This window comes from Eleginops maclovinus, chromosome 17 (genome assembly GCF_036324505.1).
Source record: "Eleginops maclovinus isolate JMC-PN-2008 ecotype Puerto Natales chromosome 17, JC_Emac_rtc_rv5, whole genome shotgun sequence".
Taxonomy (NCBI): domain Eukaryota; kingdom Metazoa; phylum Chordata; class Actinopteri; order Perciformes; family Eleginopidae; genus Eleginops; species Eleginops maclovinus.
In genome coordinates, this window is record NC_086365.1 from 11,219,876 (window position 1) to 11,247,388 (window position 27,513).

Sequence of the window (27,513 nt, forward strand, 5' to 3'; positions counted from 1 at the left end):
CAGTGTGGGTTAACGCAGCTGCTGCGCGCCGTGGATACGCCGATACTATGGATACCAAGCGTCTTTTCCCAGGTTAAAACTTCACAATGAGGGATAAAAGTAAAGCGCGCTGTTGGGAGAGGGAAAGTTAACGCGTTTTCGGAGGAGTTTCGATGAAGTTGAATGGGATTTGACAGGTTCACAAGCATGGAGCTACCGATGTTTTGGATTTGGTTTTGTGTCCTGTTCAACGTGCAGCTTTCGGGATGTTTGGAGATACACCTTTCGGATACTTTACAGCCTGGGACCCTGTTGGCAAACCTGTCGCTTGGACCTGGATGGACGTCAAAACTTGACAGGACTTTATCACCCAAATTCATCCAGAACTTTTTCCAAGTTGGGAGACACGATGGAGTCATCCGTCTGTCTCACAAAGTTGAATGTGCGCACACACCGAGGAACCCAGCGCCTGTTTATTTCAGAACAGGTTCCTTGACATCTGGGGACGTTATTCTGACACAGTTTAATGTGTTTGTCCACGGCGAGGACTGTTTTATTAAATACAAGAGAAAGAAAGCATCAGGTAAGCCAGACATTCACATTAAACACCTCTCAAAACTGGAGGCAACTTCCTGCTTGTCCGCAGGTAAATTGCTATTGAATGTGACAGAACTTTTGCCTGCCTTTACTCGCAACACCGCCTTGTTGGACACAATGTGTGTTGGCAAAGACTTGAGTGCAGTGTTCAGACAAGGGGATTTGTTCCTGTCCAGTGACTTATGTATTGAACACAGTGAACAGCCCGAGGTGAGTTTGCACTGTGCGCTGCATAGCTCTCCAGGCGGCAGGCTCTCTGTGCAGCTGAGTTTGACGCTCTTAAAAGTGCATAAGCAACATGGATCCCTCTCAGAAACCGTCCAGAGAAAGTCCGGCAAGTTGATCCGCAGGGGTAAGCGACAGGTAAACATGTCTCCCAAGTTCCAGCTCCCCAACTATGTGGTGTCATTGCCCGAGAATGAGCCTGCGGGCACGCGGGTGATCACCCTGAAAGCCACTGACCCGGATGGTGGAGAAGAAGGCCGGCTGGAGTACAGCATGGAAGCATTGTTTGACAGCAGGTCGAATGACTTTTTAGAAATTGACACTCAGACAGGGAGCATAACTACTGTACAGTCACTAGACAGAGAAGTGAAAGACACCCATGTTTTCAAAGTCACTGTAACTGATAATGGCTCTCCCAAAAGATCCGCCACTTCTTACCTCACTGTCACTGTGAGTGACACTAACGACCATAGCCCAGTGTTTGAGCAAACTGAATACCGTGTTAGCATCCGGGAGAATGTAGAAGTTGGGTTTGAAGTGATAACAATCCGTGCCACTGATGGGGATGCTGCCTCCAACGCCAACATGATTTATAAAATTGTCAACGGAGATGGAGTTAACTCTGTATTTGAAATCGACCCCCGGAACGGCGTGGTGAAGATCAAAGAGCGCCCTGATAGGGAGACCCGGGCCCATTGCCAGCTGATTGTGGAGGCCAATGACCAGGGCAAAGACCCAGGACCCCGCAGTGCCACTGCTACTGTCAAAATCACTGTGGAGGATGAGAATGACAACTACCCACAGTTCACTGAAAAGAGGTATGTTGTACAGATCCCAGAGAATGTGGCAGTCAACACCAAAATCATCAAGGTGGAAGCTACAGACAAAGATGAAGGCAACAATGCCAAAGTTCAATACAGCATAATCAGTGGCAATGTTAAGGGACAGTTCTACATCCACTCCCCCACAGGTGTTATTGATGTCATCAATCCTCTGGACTATGAGACGATTCGAGAGTATAATTTACGGATTAAAGCACAGGATGGCGGCAGGCCTCCCTTGATAAATGGCACAGGGATGGTGGTGGTGCAAGTGGTGGACGTGAACGACAATGTCCCTATGTTCGTCAGCACACCTTTCCAGGCTACTGTGTTGGAAAATGTGGCCATTGGATACTCTGTGATCCACATCCAAGCAATCGATAGTGACGCTGGAGAAAACGCCCGTTTGGAATACCGGTTAACTGACACCACGCCTGGTTTTCCACTCACAATCAACAACAGCACAGGCTGGATTACAGTGAGTGAAGAACTTGACAGGGAGACCACTGACTTCTACACCTTTGGCGTAGAGGCAAGAGATCACGGGATACCTGTGATGTCCTCATCAGCCAGCGTCAGCATCACAGTGCTCGACGTGAATGACAACATACCCACATTTACAGAGAAGGTGTACTCATTAAAGATTAATGAAGATGCTGTTGTAGGGACGAGTGTACTAACAGTGACGGCCGTAGATAGGGACGTCAATAGTGTGGTTACTTATCAGATCTCCAGTGGCAACACCAGGAACCGCTTTGCCATCACAAGCCAGAGCGGCGGCGGTCTCATCACTTTAGCCCTCCCCTTGGACTACAAGCAGGAACGCCAGTACGTCTTGACAGTCACTGCCAGTGATGGAACACAGTATGACACCACTCAGGTGTTCCTCAATGTGACAGACGCCAACACACACCGGCCCGTCTTCCAAAGTGCCAACTACCAGGTGATGCTCGGTGAAGAAAGACCTGTGGGCTCTACTGTGGAACTGATCAGTGCGACGGATGAGGACACAGGAGAAAATGCTCGCATCACATATGTCATGGAGGATAATGTTCCTCAGTTTAAAATTGACCCGGAGACAGGAGCCATCACAACACAAATGGAGCTTGATTATGAAGACCAGGCCTCCTACACGTTAGCAATCATTGCCAGAGACAATGGCATCCCTCAGAAATCTGATACCACCTATGTGGAGATTATCATCGTTGATGCCAATGATAATACTCCTCAGTTTCTAAGGGACAGATATCAAGGGACTGTATTAGAAGATGCACCCGTCTATACCAGTGTTCTTCAGATTTCTGCTTCAGATAGAGATTCTAACTCGAATGGCAGACTGAGTTATACATTTCTGGGTGGAGATGACGGAGACGGGGATTTTTTCATAGAATCCTCCTCTGGTATCATCAGAACTAGTCGTAAACTGGACAGAGAGAATGTTGCTGTTTACAATCTGAAGGCCTATGCTGTAGATAGGGGGGTCCCACCGCTGAAAGCAGCTGTTCCTATACATGTGGTTGTCCAAGACATTAATGACAATGCTCCAGTGTTTGAGAAGGACGAGCTGTTTATTGACGTGGAGGAGAACAGCCCAGTGGGGTCCGTCGTGGCCCGGATAACTGCCACAGACCCCGACGAGGGCACAAATGCCCAGATCATGTACCAGATTGTAGAAGGGAATAATCCAGAAGTTTTCCAGCTAGACATTTTTAACGGTGACCTCACCGCACTCATAGACCTGGATTATGAGACTAAAACAGAGTATGTCATCGTGGTCCAGGCCACCTCAGCCCCACTAGTGAGCCGGGCCACTGTGCACATCCGCCTTAAGGACATGAATGACAATGAGCCAGTGCTGCATAACTTTGAGATTATTTTCAACAACTACATCACCAACAAATCTAACAGTTTTCCATCAGGAATAATAGGAAAGGTTCCAGCTCATGACCCGGATGTATCGGATAAACTGCGGTATAAGTTTGAATCTGGAAATGAGCTCAACCTGCTGCTGCTCAACGCCGACACTGGGGATCTGAGGTTGAGCCGAGACCTGGACAATGACAGGACCCTGGAAGCCCCTATGACCATCTCTGTGTCAGGTAAAACAATTTTTTGAACATGTGTTCTTCCTTTCATGCTGTTTTTTTCTGTGAGGAAGATCTCACTTTTAATGGCAGTGTTGCATGGTGATAAAGTGTATTAAAGACTGAAATGTGAGTCACCACGTGTGCATAGTCAATATAGAATCTTCTGTTGGAGAGAGGCAGGTTTCGGCAGTAGTGTTGACTGTATGTGAAGTGAGTGTTTGCTGCAGGCTTTGTGCAGGATCCGGTTGTGCTGCTTTTGAACCATTAGGGTGATAAATGTATTGTGTGGAAGTGGTTGGTTTAGGTAATAAAAAGGAGCTTTAAGTAGGCCCCCCTGATAGCCAAGCTGCTGAAGATATGTGGGTTTCTGTCACAGGTTGGAACACACACATGCATATAGTGTAAGCATATGCACACACTTGATTTCCCTACCTGAGAGCACTGCTCTCTTTGAAGTGGCTAAAGGTTTGTGGCTGTGTGTAAATGCGCTGCAGGGAGCTTTATCAACATCTGTTGGAAAGAGTTTTTTCCAGCATTTCATTTTACTAGAATAACTTTCCTTACTTCACATATTTTTCTGTACACGTTTCTCTCAATTACCTCTATTTGAATGTAAAGTATTTGATTCAGTTCTGTTTTAGAGGAGCTTTCTGTAACATGGGGTCATATGTCAAGTCTGCTGGGTTCGCAGTACAAGTTCATAGAGAAAGAATGTGTCCTAAGTGTCTTTTTTTCCACCATAGAGGCAGAAGACTTTGATCTTTGAAGTTAAAGATTAGACAAATGCCAACACTTGACATACACACCCAAAATGGCAGGGCAACTGCTACAGACAAACACTCACTCTCACATACTCACTTTGCAAGGAACCTTAATTCAGGCACCTGAAAACGCATGGTAAATCTAACACCCTAACTAGCCTGTCACCTATTGACAGCTATTGGATGATCTTCTTAAGCACATTAAGCCCTGAAATGGGCAATCAGCCCAACACAGCTAGATCTCTTCAGCTCACTCCTCTATACATGACACTATCATCTCTCCATGCTAAAGAAATGCCAGCCTGTCACTGAAGGAATACAAATGAGCTGCTATGGACCAGACTGCACCAGGGCTAGTGGTTACTAGAAATAATTCTCAGACATTTTGGCAGGAAATGTATTATTAATTAGGGTCAACTTGAATAACTTTCTTTGATCCTTTAACAAAGGGGCATTTCCCTCTCTTTTGGGCAGTGACTGAGACATTGTTAGGATAATATAGTAGTTATTTAGCTGGACTTAAACCTGTATTGTTACACAGCAAAGTCCATTGGGCAGTGAAGGACTTGCCCCCTTCCTCTTTTTCCTCAGAACAGTGTTTTTCCGAAAGGACTTGTGCCTTTTTCTTTGTCTTAAACAAAAGACAGACTGTCCTTTTCTAAGAGCTTTATGGCTCTATAGACGACCTGCGGAGTATCTGAGGTGTTACCCACTGACCACAATAGTAACAGCCCTCATTCACTGCCAATGCATTCAATAACAGCTGACAGCTCTTGCCATATCCCTGACAACAGTGACCTCATGATGCTCCCTATGGGGCTGGACCTCAGCATTAGTTGTACCCATGGACATACACACATTTAGGTAAGCATGTGTGTTTGTGCACAATTGAACAGATGCACATACTCAAAACCCCCACTCTTTCTGGTTTTGGGTAGCTTGGACAGCGATGTCAAGTGTTGGATAGCCATTACCACAGATTGTCTTGACCTTTCAACCCTGGGCTCCTGGGAGAGGAAGGCCTCAGGGGATTGGAGCTAATAGCACCTTAACAAGAGAGACAAGACTCTGATTGTGTCTCTCCTGCTCCATAGGTTTCTTTTGTATTGTTTTTTCTAGAAATGTGTTTTATTTTGTGGTTATTGTTTTGACCTTTTCTCTGTCACTGGCTGAATCAAGTTGGAGTTTCCAAGAGCCGACGATGGCCCTAGTGTCAGATTGGCTCCAAATGATATGTCTATAAGTCTAGAATAGAGTCTTCAGTGCTTTAAAATGGCCTTCCTCTATCCATACGTGATGAGATTGATCTGAATGCATTATCCCATGTCTACTTATAATCCTAATTATCATTCCTGATCTGTTAAAGATAATACTTTTAATATATCGCAGTGTTTGTTGATTTTATCTTGGCTATAGAGGACATGTTTTCCTCTTTACGTGCCCCTTATCAGCACTCTTTGTGTAAGCAGTTCAAAAAGTGCACAGGTGCTTTTATTGTGGTGAACAGGAGGCCTGCGAATGTTTCTCTAGCCCTCTGCTGAAACAGAAGAATGCCCTGATAACTCTCCCGAGATACACTCACTTTACACACTCTGCTAGCCACAACATTATCTGCCTTCGTTCCGCCTGTACTGTGTGTGTGTGTGTGTGTGTGTGTGTGTGTGTGTGTGTGTGTGTGTGTGTGTGTGTGTGTGTGTGTGTGTGTGTGTGTGTGTGTGTGTGTGTGTGTGTGTGTGTGTGTGTGAGGGTAGCTCTGTGGTTCGATAGCTAAGGGCTATGTGTTCCCATTGTAGGAGCTCTTATCTTAGCTTGTCAAATTTCACTTAAAACCTTTGGGGTTTTCTAAAAAAGGAGTGTCCGTCAATATCTAACTGTCACAGAGGCAGTTTTCAGTGTAATGCACCTTTTTTCTTCCTTTCTATACTGTCTTCTCGTCAACTGCTGTCAAATTCATGCAGCCACCGAGCCCTATCCGGTCCATGACAGGTCTGGGATTCCTCTCAAATCAAAGGAAGCCCGCAGTAAAACACAGGAAACCCCGTTTTACCAATTTGTTCCACTAGTTACCACACAATTAAAGTTTCAAATCACTGGTTGATTGCCAGATCTGACAGTCAGACCCGCAATCTAAAGCCAAGATTTTCCAGCATTTGGCCAGCTTGTGTTGTGAATGAGCCATGGCTATCAGCCATGTAGATAATTAGTGATTCCATTTATTTGTTTATTAAGCCACTGCATTTTTGTATTTGCTCCAATCAAACTGCTGCTTCCTGACATGCAAAAGATAAAACCCTTGTGCACTGGAGTTTTTCCCGGAAACAGCGACGGTTAAAGCTCGCACAAACTGGCTGCAGGTGGAGTGTGTTATATCGTTCAGTGATGCAGAGTAACTTAAATGATTAGGAATGATTGATGGTAAATCGTCTTTTTCCACCGCGGCTCTGATCTTTCTCATCACCCTCCCTGTGCAGGACGACATGCAGCTACATGCACACACACTTTATACACACACCAGCCTCCCCCCTTGCCCCGGGTCCTCCCCCTCTTTTCCCCCATGGGGCTGTTGCTGGGCTTCCATGCCTTTGGTTTGGCTCTTAATCCCGTTTGAGTAGTTGCATAGCTCAGCTTTTTTACATTTCTGTTCTCGTCCGCCCACCCCCTCCAACACACACTTTCCCTTCTTACTTTCACTCCTTCCTCCCTTAATATACATAATTAGTTTTCTACTGTGACACAAGAGCTTTAGCTTTGTGCTTATTTTTTTAAATCCAGGCTTAGATGGAAAACAATCCGCTGCTGTACCTACTGACCTTCCACGAAGAGGCCACTGAGAAACATTTCAGCAAAAACCATAGCTTTATCATTGATGAAGAAAAGAGAGTAATGTTCTGTTCGTTAGGAATCACAAATATTATTTTTAAAGACATTATTTAATCATTTTTCCCATAGTTACCAGGTGATCAACCCACCCAATCAATGAAGGATTTAAAATGACTTTTGTCTAATAGCATTGATGTATTGTTCTTCAATAATGGTCCTTTGCTGCATTATCATCAGATTCAGGCCTCAATCTCTTATCCTTGGCACTGTTTTGATTTCAAATCCTTATCTGCCCACGAAACATTGCATCCCAGAGGCCACAAGAACGCATATTGGGAAAAACTACCTGTGTGAGTCAAGGGACAAACATCTCCCTGTAAAATTCCGATCCCGCTTTCCCATCTTTTCCCAGGTAACTATCTTGTGGTTGTTGTGCCGAACAGAAACGTGATTCCTCACTTGAGCGCAGGTGTGGCGGAGATGCGCAGACGGTGACGACGCGTGACCTCTCACCTATGAGATCAAAGCAGAACATGATGTTTTTACACACACACTCAGCGTCAAATGACCCGGTCCTCTTCTACACATGACTTATGACCTCTCAGCCTGATATATGGGGTAGAAAGAGGGTGGAGTCCTAGAAATTCAGAGCACATTTGTAAGTGAGAGGTGGATATCAGTATTTCTCAGCTGATAAAGTCCATATAAAGTGGAAAAACTATAATCACAAGTGTGTGTGTGGCTGTTCCAAGTGGATAGATATGTGCTTCAGTCCTGTCCGCAGCAGCTCATTTGTTTTCCTGTGTGTGAGATATGCTGCCATTCCCAGGCTTGGCACTCACAGTAACTGATATTGGGGGATCCCATTCATTCCTAAGATATCGCACACTCCTGGCTTCAAACTGTGCCCCTCACCACATTCCCTTCTTTGTCCTCCCTCTGCCTCCTATCTCCCTGTTCTTTCCCCTCACCTATTGAATTATTGTCTTTCCTTAAGACTTCTCACTTTGTCTTTGTGTCCCTGTGTGCACTTCTTAAAGAATGAAGTGCTTGACCATGTGCCTGGAGAATGTAGCCCTCCTACCACGTGGTTTTTCTCAGCTAAATCGGTCCTGAGTGGTTACAGAAACTTATTAGATTACTGTCCTTCTCGCTATCTCTTCGCATGCCTGTCTTCCCCTTTGTGCTTCTCTCCTTTGTCCTGAGGTAAAAGCACGTATCCATCTCTCTGTTTTTGTGTTCAATAAGCGAGAAAGGAATCACATTCATGCTTAATCTTGTACATCCCCCCGTGGGCTTTAATGTTTGGGTCTGTGTGTGCATGTGTGCCTCCAGGCTGGAGACTGCAGTTTGAAGTGTAAATACCAGGGGATCAGGACTGGTCACTGTTTCGACTCCACTGATGTCTGATCACTCAATTACAGGGTAGAGAGAGGAGGGATGTTTGAGCAGCCAAGGCTGTGTGGTAATGCCTGCAGTCATTGTGGGATAGTAGGGTGCAAACTGCACTCTTTACCTCGTGGGAACCATTGACTTTGTTTGGCTCAAAAGAGGCTAAAAGAAATTCATTTTTGATTTTCTATACCCGGGAAAGATACACTCATATAATTGCTTTCATGGCATTGTTTGAATCTCCAAATTGTCTTCCTCCCCACACTCTTAATCCATGTTCTGCAAGACAGTGTTTTATTTCCAGCAGGAAATCTCTCTAAGCATCATGGTGGTTCCTGTCCATTGAAAGTGAGCTAGGAAGTGTATTCCCAGCATGCAAGTGTGTGTGCTTGTTTGTTTGCAAACACCAATGTTTTGGGTTAAACAAGGACAACGGGTTAAAGCGGGGGGATGTCCAGGGGGGCGATTGTTCCTTCATTGCAATGTGTGATCTATTTCTTTGGCAATTTTTTGCATTTGAGATTTTGTTTTTCAGAGTTTGTGTGTGCTTAGTGATAAAGGCCTTGATCCAGGTTGCCACACAGATGACCATCTCCCCCCTCCTCCCTTGTTTCACACACAAGCAGGGTTATCTCTCGTTTACATGCTGCAGGACAATGATTTCACCACTCAAACTCGAACAGGTTTTGGGTGGTGGAGGGGTCGTATTTGATTGTAACCCGACACACCTCTCTGCGTCCCTTTCTTTTCCGTTCCCTCTCACTCAGACGACACAGTACTCCCCTTTGTCGCACTCACCGAGTAGGCAGGGAGAGCATCGCGGCTCGCCGGCAGCTCATGAGTGTGACATTACATGCGTCATGATGTGCAATGACCGGCTGCAGGAATGTTAAGTGGTAGTGGGGCGGGGGCTGAGGGTATGTGTATATACAGTATCTGGCCTGAGTGAACGACATGTGTGACAGGGAATGAGAAAGGGCGTCCCTCCTCTGGTTTTGTAGCAGCATTCACACCGTTGTGGTTCATTTCGGGTTTGTTTTAGGTTGTCTAAAAGAACATGAACTGAAGGCGATGCAGAGTAATAATAACAAAAGATGTCCTCCCAATGTGTCTTGTTTTTGTTTCTCTTTTGGCTTTGGCTCTTGGTGCCAAGATATGTCAACAGTCTCATTCGAATGACACAACTTTCACTTGTCACAGCAACACGGACAAATTTAGATACGTGCATTCAAATACCATGTCATGTCTAGGTTGCATGCCATGGGGTCAGATTATTTACTGATATACTGTATCTACTTGTGTGGTGCACATGGGAACCTAAGTCATGTGATGCCATTCAACTGTGTCAACAACACGTGAAGTCGCGGTTTCTCAATCAGTTTTAGGATCTCACTGGTTAAGGTTTGGCCTTTCGCTGCATTACTGACCTTTTTCAACTCTTAAAAAGCAGGTTTTCCCCTCAGGTGTCCAGTCTCTTCTCCAGTCTAGACTGAAGACAGAGGAAGCTTAATGTTCATTATCCGGCTCTCTATAATGACGAACTACTTGCCTGAGGAGTCCCGTTACCTCATGCAGTCTGTTTTTTCTTCTTAAAAAAACATTTTAGGAACATCAAAGAAAGCAGAAAGGAATAGGTAGCTGTTCTTCAAAGTGGATGGCACTAAACTGTACTTAAAGATTTAAGTTGCTTTGAAAGCAAAACTTAGATCTTAACTTTAACACTTATCTTCTAAATCAACAAAATGTAGAATGAGAAGTCTCAGCACACGACCAAGAAATAGCCATACATTCGTGATTTGACTTTACCCTTTCGGTTTTAAGCAAAAAAGATGTTCACCTTTAGATGGAGCCAGACTTGCTTTATTCCTAGTTAAGCTAACTGTCCGCTGCCTGGATCGTAATGTTTATGGTCGCCTAACCCTAACCCTAATCGTCACAACTAACTGGATGTCCTTAAATGTGAACTTTTTTTGGAGTGACGAAGACATTTAAGCTAAAATAAGCTTTCCTTTGAGTGTTCCTTTGGCCAAGCTTACCTCCAAACATTCATTTTTTAAAGAAGAATTAGACATTTAAAGATGTACCCAGTAAGACACCGGCATCATTTGTTCAACTTATAATTCTATGTGGTTTCTATTGCCTACCTTTTTTGTCTTTATTACATTTTTAATGTGGTAGTGACTAAGAAAAAATCGCAACTTCCTGTTTATTACAACCGTACCATTGTTCGAAAGTTCAAATAGTTGGATGTTCAGTTTGCACTCTGCAACCCCGCTTTAATCCTATGCTGTGTAATTATTTCCGTCATGCACTGTAACTTCATATCTTAGCCAATTCTAAGGCAAAACCCTTGCTCCCTTTGTTATAGTGCTGTTTGTAATGCATTGGGCTACGATCCTCACAGCTATTAAGACTTGGCATTGGCACTGACTGAATGCAGGTATTAGGATGAAATGTCAAACGGCTTAAATGGATTGAGTTTACTGGCACAAACAGAGCAATATCTGTTTGAGTGCTGTTGCTTGATTGAGGGCTAAACAAAGAAAGATATATCCGCAGATATCTTATCCCGGAAGATACCCTAATATTTTATTCAGAGCAATAGGTGAACTAGTCAAGTTTTATAAGCAGTTAAAAACATTTCCATCAACACGTTTCCTGAAAACTGACACCATCTCATCATTGCTCATGCTTAAAACTCCTTACTTTGGGTTTTACTAGTTTTCTACGAGTGTTGTTTTAGGACTCCGCAGAAGGTCTTCATGACATGTTCACAGAGGTTTCGGTTTTAAGTCCTTTCCCCCTCAGCGACAGCCAGGGAAGAAGCTGGTGAGAGGAGTAATCCTGACAGTTAATTGTGTCTGTGTAGGAACTTGTCGATGCACGTTTGGTTCTCAAATTGTTGTCCCGTTGTGTCTGTCGAAATGTGTTCAACTTTTCATGAAAATGTTACTCTGTTAAATCCTGCGTAGATTAAAGCTGGTGTTGATGCATGTATAGCTCATTCTCTTCCCACAGCATGATAGACGGCCATGCTAGCAGTCTAATTTTAAAGCCTTTGATTATACACGGCGCTGTTTTCCTTCCAGGCTGCTCTCCGGGTAAATTGCTGTGTATACTCCCGATTTTTAGGGTGATGGCAATTTAGTGTACAGTTTTTATTTAGCTACACTAGTGGTTGTGACTTTAATGTCCACCACTTTGTTGCAGACTGGAATATCCCAATAATTATTGGATGGATTGCAAGACATTTGGCAGGATGAATTGGAACTTATTTTCTGATCATGGCAACATTTAAATATATTTAATACTTTGGTTTATGAACAAATACCTCCATGAGTAATTACATTTAGACCATCTAAATCTGCTAAGCAGTGAGCATGTTAGCATGCATTCATTAGCATTTAACCTTGTGTTTACAAAGCTTTTTATTTTCAGAATTGGTGCTACTTTTTGCATTGAGATCTTAATCATAAAACTTGTACCAAACATATATTAAGGTATATACCTGTGTGAGGCTTTTGATCCCTAGGAGGATAGATTTTTTCCCTATGTTTTGATGTAAAGTCTCGCTCGTGGGCACTTCCGCACTTGTATGTTTACTGTCATGAGAGAATTTTAACCCTGACTTACAGGAACATTCTGGCACTACCCTTACCTTCTTTTTCCCCCAATGTGTCAGCCACAACTGCTGTCATCATGGGTGTTCCATTACAACCTCATGACAGCTTCTGTTCTGCTCTGACAGCACCTTTCTCTTGTCAGCTTAAAGGAAAAAAAATAAGAGCGCACACTACAATCTTGCATATGCATTCACACGCATAACAGCGCATTGAGCATCATAGGCAAACCGTACACCACGCCCTGGGTCATACTTGGCACCTACGGGCGGAGCGGCTTAGGCCTGTGTAAGCATTTCAAAGGAAGAGACTAAGGCGTGCGGATTGAAGCTTTATACGTTTTATCCAACACCTCCAGGCCTCATCTTTTAACAGAGAGCGAGAGACGGATGCGTAGTCATAGACAGAGGCAGCTCCGAGGTGTATTGGGTTTTCTCTGCCTTTTCATTTGGTGTCAAGATGCTTCTTTGAACTGCGACATCCTCCTGTTACATTTTGGACGGGGTGACTCACGCACATACACACAAGAACTACATCCATAACCTGTATATATGAATGCAATTTGCACTTGCACATGAAAAACAGGGTACAGTCGCCCCTCTATCCATCAAACACGATCCTGACAGCAGACGTGGACTTTGGAAAGTGGTCGACCAATTCCCCTGGAGTGTTTTGACCAGGTTTCACACAAAGATCCTTTCCACCTTTTATACGGCTCACAAAAACTGCCTCACCCTCCCCAAATGTCTTCGGTTACATGCGTATCAAAGTAGAGGCTGCTTTATCTTTCAGAAACAGCTTTTTACAGACTTAAAAAGGCAGTTTTTATGTGCCAGTGAATGTTTTTTTGGTCTCGTATTATTTAACCTCCTCGACGATGAAAGTACAAGTAGTCTTTGAGCAAAGCAGCATGATTTCCTGCCATTTTACATCAAGTTTAAGATGATTTGTTGTCGGATAAACAATCCGCTTTCTGCTTGTATCTGCAAAGAAAACGTTGGAAAGATACCTTCTTGTCTTAATCCAGTTGAGGAGCACTCCTGACACCTCTGTTATGAAGCAAGACCCACAATGCCTCTCTGTTACTGCTCATCCCATGTGATGTTTGAAAATGAAATACGTGCCGCCGTCTAACTTCAGCAGCGCCTTATCAAATTAAACCCCGGGTTACAGTGAGTAGCTGTTTTCTTTTGGTTTGTGCGCATGACTTTGTGTGTGTGGGTAGTACCTAGGATGCCCCTGGATCAAGTGAATGCCAAGCATGAGCTCCTGCTTATTCCTGATGTCTCTTTGGTGATAAGAGCTGTAGGGAGGACACTTTCTGCCTGAGAGTAGATAACTAAAAGTGGCTTCAAAGACTTCCCTTCACAAATCGTTCCTTCCTGTTTCCTTTTCGAAGTGTCAATAATGATGCAGTGCAACAAAGTGAGTTGTTGGCCAAGACTTCGTCTACATGCACTTATTTATAGAGTCTATTTGCCAGCCCCTTACCCACTCTGAAGGCTGTTAGAGGCTAATGCTTACTGCCTGGCCATAGACACTCCCATAGCTGAGCACTCACTCTGCTCAAGATCATTTAAAATGCTGCCTGGGATCGATTTCCATTTTGATTAAGCTTAGCTGATAATGTAACCTTAATAGAGTCTTAATGCTTCTTTAATGCCCAATGAGCTGTTGCTTTTCTCAGTCCAAATAGGCGAGGCAGGCCAAATAAAGGTTAATGCAGTGGCTTTTCAGGTTAATACATGTATAGGTAATCGTCAGAGGGAGGTAATATAATGTATTTTTTGTCGATTATAAGGCGTATGTATCTGCAAACCTAGCCTCTGCTTCCCTTCAGGCCAAAGAATGACCTGATGAGGAGGTGCAGGTTCAGGGGTCATGACCTCTCAAAGGGTCTCTTCACTGTTTGCCCCCAGGTCATTCCCAAGACAAAGTGGTGGGCTTAGACTCTACCAACTGAGGGCTCAACTTTCATACAGCAATTGCTTGGGTCAACTGGACTGTCACTCTGTCTTACCTTCTGTGTGTTGCAGATAATGGTCCTCTTTCTCCGGAAACATGTCAAGAGACAGAAACCCTTTTATTAGTCAGGGAATTAGCAATACCTGGTTTCATTTGTCTTTTGCAGTCATGGCTTTTTGTTCCTTACACATGGGTGCCTGAACCTGAGCCAAAGAATGATCCAATATTAAGTTATCACTCTTTTTATTTGCTCACATGATCCTATTTAGATATTTCCAATAGCATCCATGCCTGGAAAATAATCATAAAAAGGCGATAAAAAGAAATTACCGTTTCACCTTTTTTGAAGTAGTCCATACGCCCATTTCTTACTGTCCTGTTTAATATAGACAACTTGATAGTCAGATACGTAGTTATCATCATTTAACAGTGATGTTACTGTGGGACACATTTAAACCTAACTTTACAGACACATTTAATGGTTAGACTATAATAATGATTTACACATCAGAATAATGATTTACAAGCTTATGTCTGAGGGAATAAGGAAATATGTGTTCATGTATTCCCCCTCCCATAACAGATACAGGCAGAGAAACCAAAGCAGAACATTAACATTTCAGTCTGCTGTGACCACACCCACAGCTCAGATGAACAGGGTTGAAAGTTAAGAGTCAGACTTCATTTGCATTTTATCTTCAGTACACAATCAAGTTTTTTCAGTCTCCCTCGATATTAGAATACAGTACCCATACCAAACTCACATCACCTGCTTTAACACGAAAAACACAGGCGAGGAAAGAGTGTTAACACTTCAAAAGTGTGTGACTGTGTGAGTCTTCAAATGCTGATGGCCTTTCAACAGACAGCTCTCACTTGTGTGAGTGATTGTCCCGACGTGTCGATGTTCACGCGGGTTATAATGGGTTCACGGGACAAGACGTTACAGTATGGATTTAACAGGGACAGTGGGGACCGTTTTATTACAGGGATCAGACTGAAGTTTAAGCTAATTTCTTTGGAACAAAGGTGGCCTCTGATACCAATACTTAGTTTTGAGAAGATGCCTTTCGTATTTCTTGGTTCATTCAGTGAATATTTAGTTGATTATTTTGACCCCAATTAAAAATGGCCCCAATTTGCAGCTTTTTTGTTGGTCTTCACAAGGCTTTAGTGAAGTCTTTGGTCTTATTATGTGTGCTGTTGGGGCTAGTGGTTTTCTCAGGATCAGGAGGCCTCCATATTTGAAGGCTCCTTGGTCGTGTATTATCCTATTTCTACTGCATCGTGAGGTATCGCCTAATTGGCTGCTACTTTTTTCTAGATTGTCAACTGGCAAATTTGGATAATACATGCTACTTTTTTGGAAACACTAACACAAACGCTAACTGTGTAGTGGTTTGATTTTTTTTTTAAAAGAGTAAATATACAACGCAGGACATCGAAGAACCGGCAGAACTACGCCCTACAGCTGATGAAGGCTAAAGATGAAGTCACAGCAGTTTCACTCTGCGTCACCATGGAGATTGTCTGGGAATCCTGCATACATCTAGGGGGTTCATTCAGCATTGGAAAAAGAAATAGAGAAAGGATTTAGCCAAACCATTCAGTGTAAATGCGGCGTGACACGGAACTTGAGTGCTTCATGTTTGAATTAGAAAATATTCTCAGGTATTTGATCGTTGGTGTTTTGAGTAATCTGCCAAACATCTAATACCACGTGTTGTTCGTTGACTGGGTGTGGGGTGAAGCTGTGATACCACGGGGCCCAAGAGATGCCTTTCCAAGCTCAACCTTGTGTTTGATGTGAGGAATGAGTTGGTCCAGCTCCATATCCTGGTGCTTACAGTTTAACTTACCGAGGGTCTGGGGGCCAACAGCTGGCTCTCCATGCCTGGCATACTGCTGCTCTCAACACATTCATCACTACATCGACACACACCTATACATACATACATTCCTTAAGTGCTGAAGAATATATGCAGGCTGCGAATGTATGTGTAGAAATACTGTCTGCTGCAAAAGCCGTTGAACATCGAAGTGGAATTTCTGTACCGTGTTTCCACAAAAATGTTGCAGGTGGTTTGATTATATACCGATCGTATCTGTACATTTAATACAAAGATACAACTAAGAGGCTAGATAAGCTTACAGACTCCAAACAGAAGGAAACAGCTGCTTTACAAAAACGTGTAAAACTCATGCTGCCAGTCTTTATGCTACTCAAATTTAAGCTACCAGTCTCGGTTTGTAGCTTTGTATAATGAAAGGTTGTTGGAGGAGTACCAATCTGGTATCAAAGATTGCAAATAAACATATTTCCAGAATGTCAAAATATTCCTTTAAGTATTATGTCTCATACTTTCCTGCCAGATTTCAGTAGAAGCTGTAGTTGACTTGTTAGCTAATGTATCAACCTTTTGATTTTGCTAATCAAAGTGTTGCTCACCAAATAAGCATATTAAGGACTGATTTGATTGGCTGTTGTTAATTGATAAAATGTAGTTTTCAGACATTGAGTAGCTTGCTAAATTATCAAACAATCAAGCTAAATTCCCATTTTGTTCAGCTTAATGAGAAAAACAAATCCTATGATTTGAAAAACAAATCCTATGATTTGTTTTTCTGTTATTTTCTCGTACTGAGACCACATTTAGCATTTCCTCCTCTGCCCTGCTCCCTTTACACTCTTCCCTGGACCAACTCTGTCGTAGCGGTGCGTTTTTACCATATATGCGCTTCACATATGCTGAGGTATCACTGATATGACTCGAGGCCTGTCAGTTTTGTAAGACAGCATCCATAAAATGAAAGCGGATAGCTGTGGTTAGTTGTTCTGGTTTGGCCTCGGGGTTACTTGGTTTACAGCTTGGATCATCATCCTTTGCCCCACACACACACACACACACACACACACACACACACACACACACACACACACACACACACACACACACACACACACACACACACATATTCACATGTATAAACAGTCAGCCTTGTAATCCCATCCATACCTGCTCTCTGTAGTCACTCACTCATGGGGGCTGATAAAGTGGAAATGCCCTGTTATTACTAAAGCGATGACAGTAGCCGTGGGGAGGCATCACACGGGCATACCTCTTGCATTGCGTAGGCTAATTGAAGTTTTCTTGTATTGTACACGCTCTACTGCTTTTTAATACATTACTTTATAGCTTCAAAGTTTACACATCAGCTCTAGATTTTAATTATGCTCTGTTTTGTCTTGTTGCGGATCGGGTTCACTTTCCCTTTGTACTATTTTTATAGTCCTACAAGCTTACAGACAACCATAAAATTGGCTTTTGGCTTTGAAACATTTACATTATTATCACTTTGTTAAATGTTCAATTCTCTATACAAGAATACACTAGTATAACAATCAATAAAAAGATATAACAAGTCATGTTAACTGCTGTTTCAATGTAGATTCACTTAAAACCATCCTTGAATACATTGCTAATAAATGTGGATGTAAGCAGATCAGTGTCCTCAATGACAAACACACACACACACACACACACACACACACACACACACACACACACACACACACACACACACACACACACACACACACACACACACACACACACACACACACACACACACACTTTCCTTTGTGTATAACCAGAAGACATCTCTTCCTACTTAATAGTCTCTGCATTCCAGCCTCCACCACTGGAATGACTTCACCTGCCAGCAAAACCAAGAAATATCCAGCCGTGTGTGTGTGTGTGTGTGTGTGTGTGTGTGTGTGTGTGTGTGTGTGTGTGTGTGTGTGTGTGTGTGTGTGTGTGTGTGTGTGTGTGTGTGTGTGTGTGTGTGCTTGTACATTCATGCTTGTGCACATGCATGCAGTGTCTGTGGCGTCTTTCAAATAAGAGTTTCCTAGTTCCCAGGTTCCTGAACATCATTGATATCCCCTTTTCTGATAACAGTAGACACACACACACACACACACACACACACACACACACACACACACACACACACACACACACACACACACACACACACACACACACACACACACACACACACACACACACACACACACACACATGCACACAGCCAGCTAAGCTTCTGTTTTTTTGTCCTTTATATACAACCCCTATCATCTGCTTGAAATCATCAAAACATGTCATAACACAACCCCTTCACTTCAATTACATTCTTTCCTTTTTTTCAAACGCAGAAATATTCTGTAATCGGGAATGATTGATGTGAAGTGCTGACACAGTAATTTGTGGCACCATTAAAATTTGTCTCATTGGGGGTCGATTTAATAGCTGTGTGATGTTGGGGCGTGTACATGCAGGTTTCGATTGAAGTCATAATTTACTGTTCCCCCGCCCTGATGAACCCCCCTGTACAGAGGAGAGACGGGGCAAAGGAGCAGCAGGATGACAAGGGAGAAGTAATTTAAGCTGACAAGAATAATGTTGTCTCCCAAAAGCAGCACGTGTGATCTGTATTTGTCAAGATGTCGTCCTAGACTTAATGAAAGAACTCAAAAGACCGATTGCTAGTTAATTATGTTAACAATGTGGAGTTTATTAGGGAAGATGAAGATAAAAACCCCAGTCTTTTTTCCCACTTCTCAGGATCTGAAGATGACCTTGCAGGCCAGCTGCCTTCCTTATAATAAGAAGCTGCTATACTTAGTTTTTGTGTGTGATGACAGTAATTGCTACCTCCATTTCGGTAAGGAATGCCGACAATTTGTCAACGCTGTTGGAAACTAGTCGGACCACCCATGCTAAAAAAAACTATGTGGGAAACCCTTTTCTCACATTTTAAGGGACGGTTATGTTTAACTGAATCTGAATCGGGATTGGTCCTTCGTGTAGTGTTTATGCTGAGTAGCGCAGAGGAATTACTTAGTGAAAGGTTTGCACACAAGCCCTGGATAATGTTCAATTTATAGGTAACTCATTCAAACCATAACAGGCAATAATAATCCAGATTAGCAAGTGGAAAACTTGAAGAAATATCTGTAGGCAGAAAGCTTCACCTCCATTGAGCCTCTAGTGACCACTTTGATTTATTTTTGTCTAAAGTTAACCTTTATTGCCTGATAAATTCAGAGAGCTAGAGAGATTCTCTCCAAAGAAAGTGATACATTGATGGAAACTGATACCTCTCACTGCCTCCCTCCTTTTCTTTCCTGAAGCTGACTCATTATCACACACCATTCTTGTCAGCCGTGTCACTGAGCACAATACATTGACATTTAACTGACCCTTTGGAGGAGAAGAAGAGGGGTGGGAGGGGAGGGGAGGAAAGAAGTAAACAGGAGAGAAGGAGTAAGAAGAAGATGTAGGATGAGGGGATGGAAGTTCTGGCTGTGATAAGAGATGTGGCGAGGGACACGGATGAATCTTGAGAGGAAGGAGGTGAGAAGGAAGGAAGGGGGAGGATAGGGGAAAGAGGTAAGAGGGGGGCATCTCAACTTTTTTACCCTCACATTCCCTCTTTTTCTGACTTCAAAGAATCTCCCGGTGAGAAGGAATTATTCCCCTCCGCTCAAGCGTACTGCTTTGTTACACCACTGCTCTCCTCAGACCTCTGCAACCCCCATCGAAGCCACATCTCCAGAAGAGAACGGTGTCGTAAATGGGATGCTAAGGGCTCTATTCAAATAGTGTTGCTGGTGCAGCGACTGGCTGTACTTTGCATGCTGGTTGCTGTTTCTTTCTGGTTATGAAAACAAGATTCATACTCTCTCTTTTGCTTTTGCATTATATTTGAGTGAATTTTTCTCTTGTAAAAGCCTGCAGAATTACTGTGTTTCCTTGGGATTAACATGACGAAGTCTCCCAAACAGTAAAACCAAGAAAGGCCCAATAAAACCCAGACACAAAAAAAACCCTTGTGGCACACAAACAGTCTTTGTGAATTGCACCTGAGCCACCCTCGGTAATCTTCTTCTACTTTATTGTATCCTAAATTAGGAAAGAGAGAGGGTAAGGTATTTCAGTGGTCCACGCTGAATCCGTGACGGCACCGGGCCAAGAGAGGATAGAAACATCAAGAGGTCAGCTGGCAGACAGCAGCTCCAGGTCGGCTGTGAGGCTAGCTTCGCCCCTACCATCTGCGTCTGTATCAACAGATCCAATCTGCTGCCCGGGTTGGTTGCTGACTAACCGACGGTGGACTGAACGCATGAATGAATCAGTGAATCTGACTGGCTGATTCAATGAATGAGTGACTCATTGATTCAGCAAATGTTTGGCTCGGGGGAACGGCTGGCCCACAGCATCTGAACAGCTGATATACTACATGTGTTTATACTATGTGTCAGGCAGGGCAATTAGCCAAGCATTTAGAGTGCAATCTCAGCTTCCCATAAAGCGCAACACTTACAGTATGATACCTTTATTTATGTTTGTGAGCTTGACAGCAGTATGTTGACTTAACCCTGACACTGGATACATATATTAATCTTTTACTCAAGCATAAGTAAAAACACCACAGTGTAGAACATTAAAGTAAGTAAAAAGTACATTATTAAACTATTTGTAATACCAAAAATAAAAGTACCACTATGCAGAGTGGCATATATTATATCACTGGATTATAGTTGCATCTAGTAAAGGTGGAGCTAATTTTACAGATTTATTAGACTCCCAGGTAACTTTATCCATAAAAGAACAATATTTCCCGCCAAATTGTTGTTGTGTGAAGTATAAAGTAGCCTAAAATGGAAATACTCAAGAAAATTCACTGAAAGTTGTACTTAATGATAGTTTTTGAGTAAAAATACTTGGTTAACACAATCTAAATCCATTGAAAAAATGGCGGACCACGCCACAAACAACAAGACTAAAAATGCCACAAAGAAGTATCAAAAACCAGATTTTATTAATTGAAACTCTTCAGGGTTGTAACTTAAAGGACCACCATACTGTTCAATCTTTGAAGACAGCTTACAAGCTTCGATGTGTGAATCTGGCTGCTGTGATAATTGTTAGCTCTCGCTCGTCTCTGACAGCCTCAAAGTTCTGGCTGATTCTTTAACAATTTATAGTGTTTCTCTAGACTTCCTGAAGTTGACAGCAGGTCTTCAGAGCGAGCCTCCAGGCCACGAATAGTCGTCAGGAGAACAGAGGGTGAGGTAGTTTGGGGAGTTTTACCGTGGCTAATTAGGAATGAAAAGTAACAATTATAGCAGCCTGCTTTTGTCAAGTCACTCTATTCTTTGGTGTTTGACTCGCTTTTTCCTGCCTCGTGGGTTGCCAGCAGACAAAGTGAAAAAAAATGGCAGGTATTCTTTTCATCCAGTGGCTAACCTTGTAACTAGCAGATCGGACACTCGCTGGGAGGGGGGGCAGATAAACTAAAAGGGGAGGATATATGTAGTTTCCCTCAGAATAGAAACTTCAGCATTCATTAAAACTCTACTTATTAAGCTGGTCATAACTGCAATCCATCTAAGATCGTTACACTATTGCCTCATGGTTGAGAACCTAGACAACTGTGAATATTTTAATTATATTGTTTTAGTTAGTATTAAATCATAGCGTATTATTTTTTTCAAATAAGTATTTTTGGTCTATTTTGGTGGTTGGGGATTTACTGCTTTCATTTGTTTTAAATTATTATGAATTAAGTCTTGGAATTTTGGTGATTGGTTGTAAAAATAAAAACATGCAAGGTTTCTTGTATATTTTGTCAGTATTGGAGGCAAGACGGGGGTATTAGCGGGCATTCAGCATGTGTTGGTGGGGTATTCAGGAGTGTCAGTGGGGCATCTCTTGAGCGTTGTCCCCTGAAAACAGCTCCATGCACGCATACATCCACACACTTGAACACACATACACAAACGTCTTGGAGATTTGCCCGACCCTCTATTTAAACGGACACAAGTCTCATGGTTTCCCAGGGCGACCTCCCTACACCGCCCCCCCTTCTCTTTTTTTTTTTACCCTGCTTTGTTGAAAAGAGCCAATCGTGTGTTGGCTGGTAACTAGGCACCCTATTTATCAGTAACCAGCACCAACAATAACTGAAACCCGACACCTCCTCAGAGAGCAAGACATTGAGGGACATAGAGAGCTGAAATGACACGAGAAAAAAGGAGTCAGGAAACTAGCAAAAAGTTGATGTTCACATTACTTTATATATTTGGATATTATTGCAGTTGATTTGTTGCTTCTGTGAACCGATGTGGTTGTTAAAATCTTACTATTGTACCACACAAAAACATTTTATAGCAGTTAATAAAATAAATACAAAGACAAATACCATGATGAGCGAGGGAAGAGAGCAGCCAACGACAGAGTCAGAGAGAAAGACAGGATCCAGTGTCGGTGTAATGGATACTTTGGTCCTATTAGGCCATTCATGGCTGGGTAGCTCTTAAGAGAGCGGTGCAGGCCGACCTGTGAGGAGGCTTTTGATCAGTTTGCACCCCCACCTCACCAACTATTTGTTCCCTGTTAGCTTATCAAACAGGATCAATGCTAGAGAGAGTGAGGGGAGGAGTAGTGTGAGCATGTTAATATAAGTGGTGTGTTTGTGAGTGTATGCTTCCTACAGTTATGTATATGTACACACGTTTGTCATGAAAAATGTAGCCGCATATGCTTGTCTATTATTTAGCTTGATCAACTGTTAACTAGGCTTCACTGCCTTTAGATATTGTGTGTGTGCGTGTGCGTGTGTGCGTGTGTGTGTGTGTGTGTGTGTGTGCTTGCATTCCTGGTTTTAGTTGAGTGATTCTCTCCAAGCCAGAGAATGGCCTGTTTGACTCTTCACCTTTTTCTGATCTCATGAATAAGGACTTTAGGAAGATCTAATGGTGCTAATGCTAATGAGCCGACCACACACACGCTGAAAGGACTCAACACGCTGACACATCGGGAGACACCAGCTATCCTGCAAAGTGCATGTGAAGGGTTTTGGGTGCATGTTCCTCTTAAAAAAACTCAAGTGAATCGATGCTCCTGCTGTATCTCACATTAAATCGTATGTCAATAAAACGTACAAACCCAGAGAATCAGGATAACAAAGAGGCCTCGTAGTCTTGACGTCATTGTTGTTGGGGTGACTGTTAAGCTTCTCTCATTCTTTAACAAATAATATGTTGCAGAATCATTTTTGTGCAAGATCTTGAAAAGATTGCTAGTTTTAAGCCTCATTTGTATTCATTTTATAATCACATCACGCTTTCACACCACAGGCTAACTCTACCCATTTGGAAGTTGACTCAGACCCTTTTTTCACGTGGTCTCAGATTGATTGACAGCTAGCATGTTAACAAACCAATAAATTAACCTTACAAAAGGGACAAAGTCATATCGAATCATACTGTGCTTCTTTTCATCTCCTAGCTTTTACAGCCATTACGATTCTCATTCTCGTTTTTACACGATGTCGACGGCTAATAGCTGCCTACTGGAGGTCATGTTTGGACTTGTACTCTTTTTTTCCAATACAAGATACAATATTTAACATCCCCCTTCTAGTGACGGTTCATTTACATTTTGCTATAGCATTCAATTAAACTGTCCCTCAGCTGTAAAACTAACGTCACCCACTTCTTTGCCTTAAGGCGAGATTTTCCTTTTCCTCTCTTTTTCAGCCACCGCATCATCCGCTGAAAACAGAGCGAAACGACACCTGGAAGCTGTAACCTTTTGAACCTTTAATTAGGAGAAGTGTTGGGCTTTAACTTGATTATTCGGCTCAGGAGAGAGGCAAGGGGAGGGAGAGGGGCGGCTGACACAGCTAAGAGACTGAGCAGAGCAGCTAAGTGGATCTACCAGTGTTTTAAAATCAGTTATAAAAGCGGGGCTGCACACAGAGTGATTTGATAGTGCCTGGACATTTAAAGCTAGTGGTGCTTGGTAGTGCTCTATTAGGCCTGTTTGTTGGTGTTATGCTCTGAAATGTTCTAATTGAGTTTGTGTGAGCCATGCAAGTATCGCATGACACCGTCGGATTTAATGGATAAAGAATTTATTCCTCATTGATTTACGCAGATTGGATAGCTTAATCTAGTTTCCCACAATGTTGTTTCTCTTCTCATTTCACACCTTACTCAATCCCCATTTTCTCAAACTTGTAAACAACAGAATGTGATATTGACTACTATCTGCTTTGTCACAACAACGGTCCTGATGCCTTTTCTCCGTCCATCTCCACTTTCAATCTCATGTCCATATCTCCACTTCGTTGATCAAGGTCTCTCTAGTATCTCCGTGATTAATTACCTTCTTTGGCAAAAGTCGAACATGCTTTGAGCAAACAAGTACTCGACCCTCAGGCGCGGAAACAAACCAGGCGTTCATTTGGGCTCATTTTGCATTGTCTGGCCTCCTCATCCGGGCTCGTTTAGTATTGTCTGGACGGGAACAGTGCTGCTATTCTTCCACCGCTCTCTCCCAAGGATCCTAAATGGGACATAGATATTCTAGCCGGGTCGGTTCTTTGCCTGGCACTCGATGCCCCTGAGTGCTCCGCTTAAGTACAGCCGCTAAGGGCACTTGTGGAGGGCTTGTGAAGGTCCATTCTGCTTAAAGGTGAAGGTGGAGGAGAAGTTGATACAGGCTTCTGAACTCCCTCGTGTGCCAAGCCAAAGGTCTTACATTATCAAAGTGCGGAGGGTTTCTAACCTTTCGCCTTCACTAGATGCGTTTCAACCGTGTATTGTCAGATGTAAAAGATATATTGTTAGCAATACAGCTGTTAATACTGGCAGTTTGATGGCTTGTGCCTTTAGTTATTTCTCTAAATGGGACCCAGAGCAACTCGTTGGGTATCTTTTATTTGAAATTAAAATGTATTTACTACCTCCGTTGTTCGGCAGTTGTGTCACCAAAAGGTCTCTGGTTCCTTCCCACCTGTTGTCAGGCCTGTTTCATAGGCTCAAACACTGATCCTGGTTCAGTCAGTGTGTGTGTGTGTGTGTGTGTAATCCCACCTGTTCTCCGGGATGTTATCCTTCTGACAACCCCGGGGCACACACCCACCCATCCAACACCCAGACCTCACCCACACTCCTTACCCTCTTCCACTACTCCCTACTGGGGTGAAAGGACTCTTTTGTGTGCCTGCTGCCACTTTTCCGTCTATGCAGGCTTGAAGAGAGAATGAGAGAGTCGGAGATAATCCCACTAAGGTGGTCACTGAGTGAAGGACGAAGATTAGAAAAGGGGAAAGAGAGGAGGAAAAGAGGGGAAGTGTTTGGCTTCCTGAGGAGCTGCAGGTGTTTTGGGGAAATTAGACTGCAACAGCTGTGTTTGTATTTGTGTGTAGCCCTGAAGATATATGAACACACATGCACACACAGTTTGTAACCCTGACACAAGAATTAATCAGCCCCCTGCTTTAAACGATAGAAGTGAAATACATACCAACACAAACTTCACCCAATTCATCTCCCTTCTGTTCTTTATGGCTGTTTTCATTGCCCCTATCTTACTCACCCTGCATATTAAATAGCACATAGTATATTACCCTTCCTCTCGCCGAGGCTGTCCCCCATGTCCGTCAAGTTTATCGCCATGTGTCTGTGTGAGTGTTTAAATCGGAGCCTCCTCTTTCCTCAATACTTCATTCAGGCTTACAGGCGGGCATACCAGGTGAAAAAATACAGCCAACTGCTTGTAAAGGGGATGGGAGGGTCTTTCGCTGAGTGCTTCTAGATATGAGAGACTGTACTCACACACTCAGCAGTGCCAGCAGATAGAAACTCAATCGTGTTGAGTGTAAGCTGACAGAGGCGAGTGTAGAGGAGATTCACAACTTCTGATATAAAGCTGCGATTAAGTTGTTCTTGGCTGTTATTTTAACTTAAGCATTGGCCTCTAGAGAATCATCATTTCAGATAGCAAGAATTGTTATCACTTTGGTGTGAAAAATGTTGTTTTTTATAAGCTCTGAAATAAAAATGGAGCAGGTGTCATGGACATATACATTGTCATGTCTGATAAACCCATAAATCTGTCTTTCTCTGGTCTGTATCTGTTAACCAGCTGCTTCTGGCATTCCTGTGGTCAATCATCTACCCTTGGTTAGCCTTTATTTGCATTTGAAATCACCACTGCTTCATGGTTAAGGAGCTAAAGAAGCTAAATCATTTGAATATATACTTTTGAATTGGAATATGTGAAACTGGGTTATACAGAATGCTATTTTAACTAAATGTTTTGAATCCTCCTGGGAAGGATCTAACTTTGGCTCTAGTAGACTATTCCTACATAGCTTTGATTTGAAACTGCAATTGTTTAAAGTCAAGGTTTGACATTTAAGAAAAACACTTACAGGTATATTTGCCAAGAGTTTGAGAAGAAGATGTGTTCCACAGAAGCTAGAGCCAGTTAGCTTAGCTTAGCACAAAGGCTGAAAGTAGGTGGAAAGAGCTAGCCTGGCTCTGTTCAAAAGTTAATGAAACCTAACTTTATACCTGTCACTATTACATTTCAGTTGTTGTATTAACAATATATAGGTTAAGGATAGCGTTTAAAGTGGCGTGTAAACAGATTTTTTTATCCTTTTTTGTACATGCCAAGATAGCCTTTTCCATTGCTAAGCTAACTGAGTGCTAGCCGCAGTTTTATGTTAAACTGACAGACATGTGAGCGGTGTCAATTTACTCGTCTTACTCTCAGCAAGAGAAATGTAAAAGTATTGCTTAAAACAGTAGCCATTGGTTAATTACCAAAATAACATGTAAGAGAGTTTGACAGCTCGTGAGGTAATCAAATATATAATTTCATGTATAGTTTAATGATATATATTTTAGAGAGTGGGGGCTTAACCAGATCAAAAGTCTAGCTATGTAATGTTTTGCGATATAAAAAGTTTGACTTTCTGTGTTTCTTCTATTGCTTGTCGATCTGGCTTGACGTATTTTGATTGATGGTGCTTTGATTACGTTTACAGTGTGATTTCTGCAGGGTTATTTCCCTCAGCTACCAGTGTACAGGATGTCTGTCAGCGTGTCTGCTGGCTGCTGATATGCGATCCTATGTTGGCGCTGGTTGCCATGAGAGAGAAAAGGAGCGAAAGGGGGATGAAACTTGACATCTTGTTGGCCTCTGAACAGAACATTAGGAATTACCATTGATGGCAATGCTTCCTTTGAGGAAAAAGTCAAATGTTTTAATGGAGCATGGTCACACAAAGAGAGATTAGGGAGATGAGAGGAAGAAAGCTGAGGAAGAACGTTTTTATTGAACTCAACTCTGAGCAAAGCCATTGTTTTGGGCAACGT

General features: G+C 42.8%; 1 protein-coding gene across 6 annotated transcripts in view; it reads left to right on the forward strand.

The window, feature by feature from the left end:
* The first annotated feature begins 43 nt into the window (after positions 1 to 43).
* celsr1a (cadherin EGF LAG seven-pass G-type receptor 1a) overlaps positions 44 to 27,513 on the forward strand; it is a 75,458-nt gene continuing 47,988 nt past the window's right edge. For all 6 annotated transcript variants that reach the window (XM_063905903.1, XM_063905901.1, XM_063905905.1 and 3 more), the window contains exon 1: positions 44 to 3,721. In XM_063905903.1, the coding sequence (XP_063761973.1) occupies positions 163 to 3,721 (3,559 nt within the window). In that variant the 5' untranslated portion in view covers positions 44 to 162. The remainder of the gene's footprint in view (positions 3,722 to 27,513) is intronic.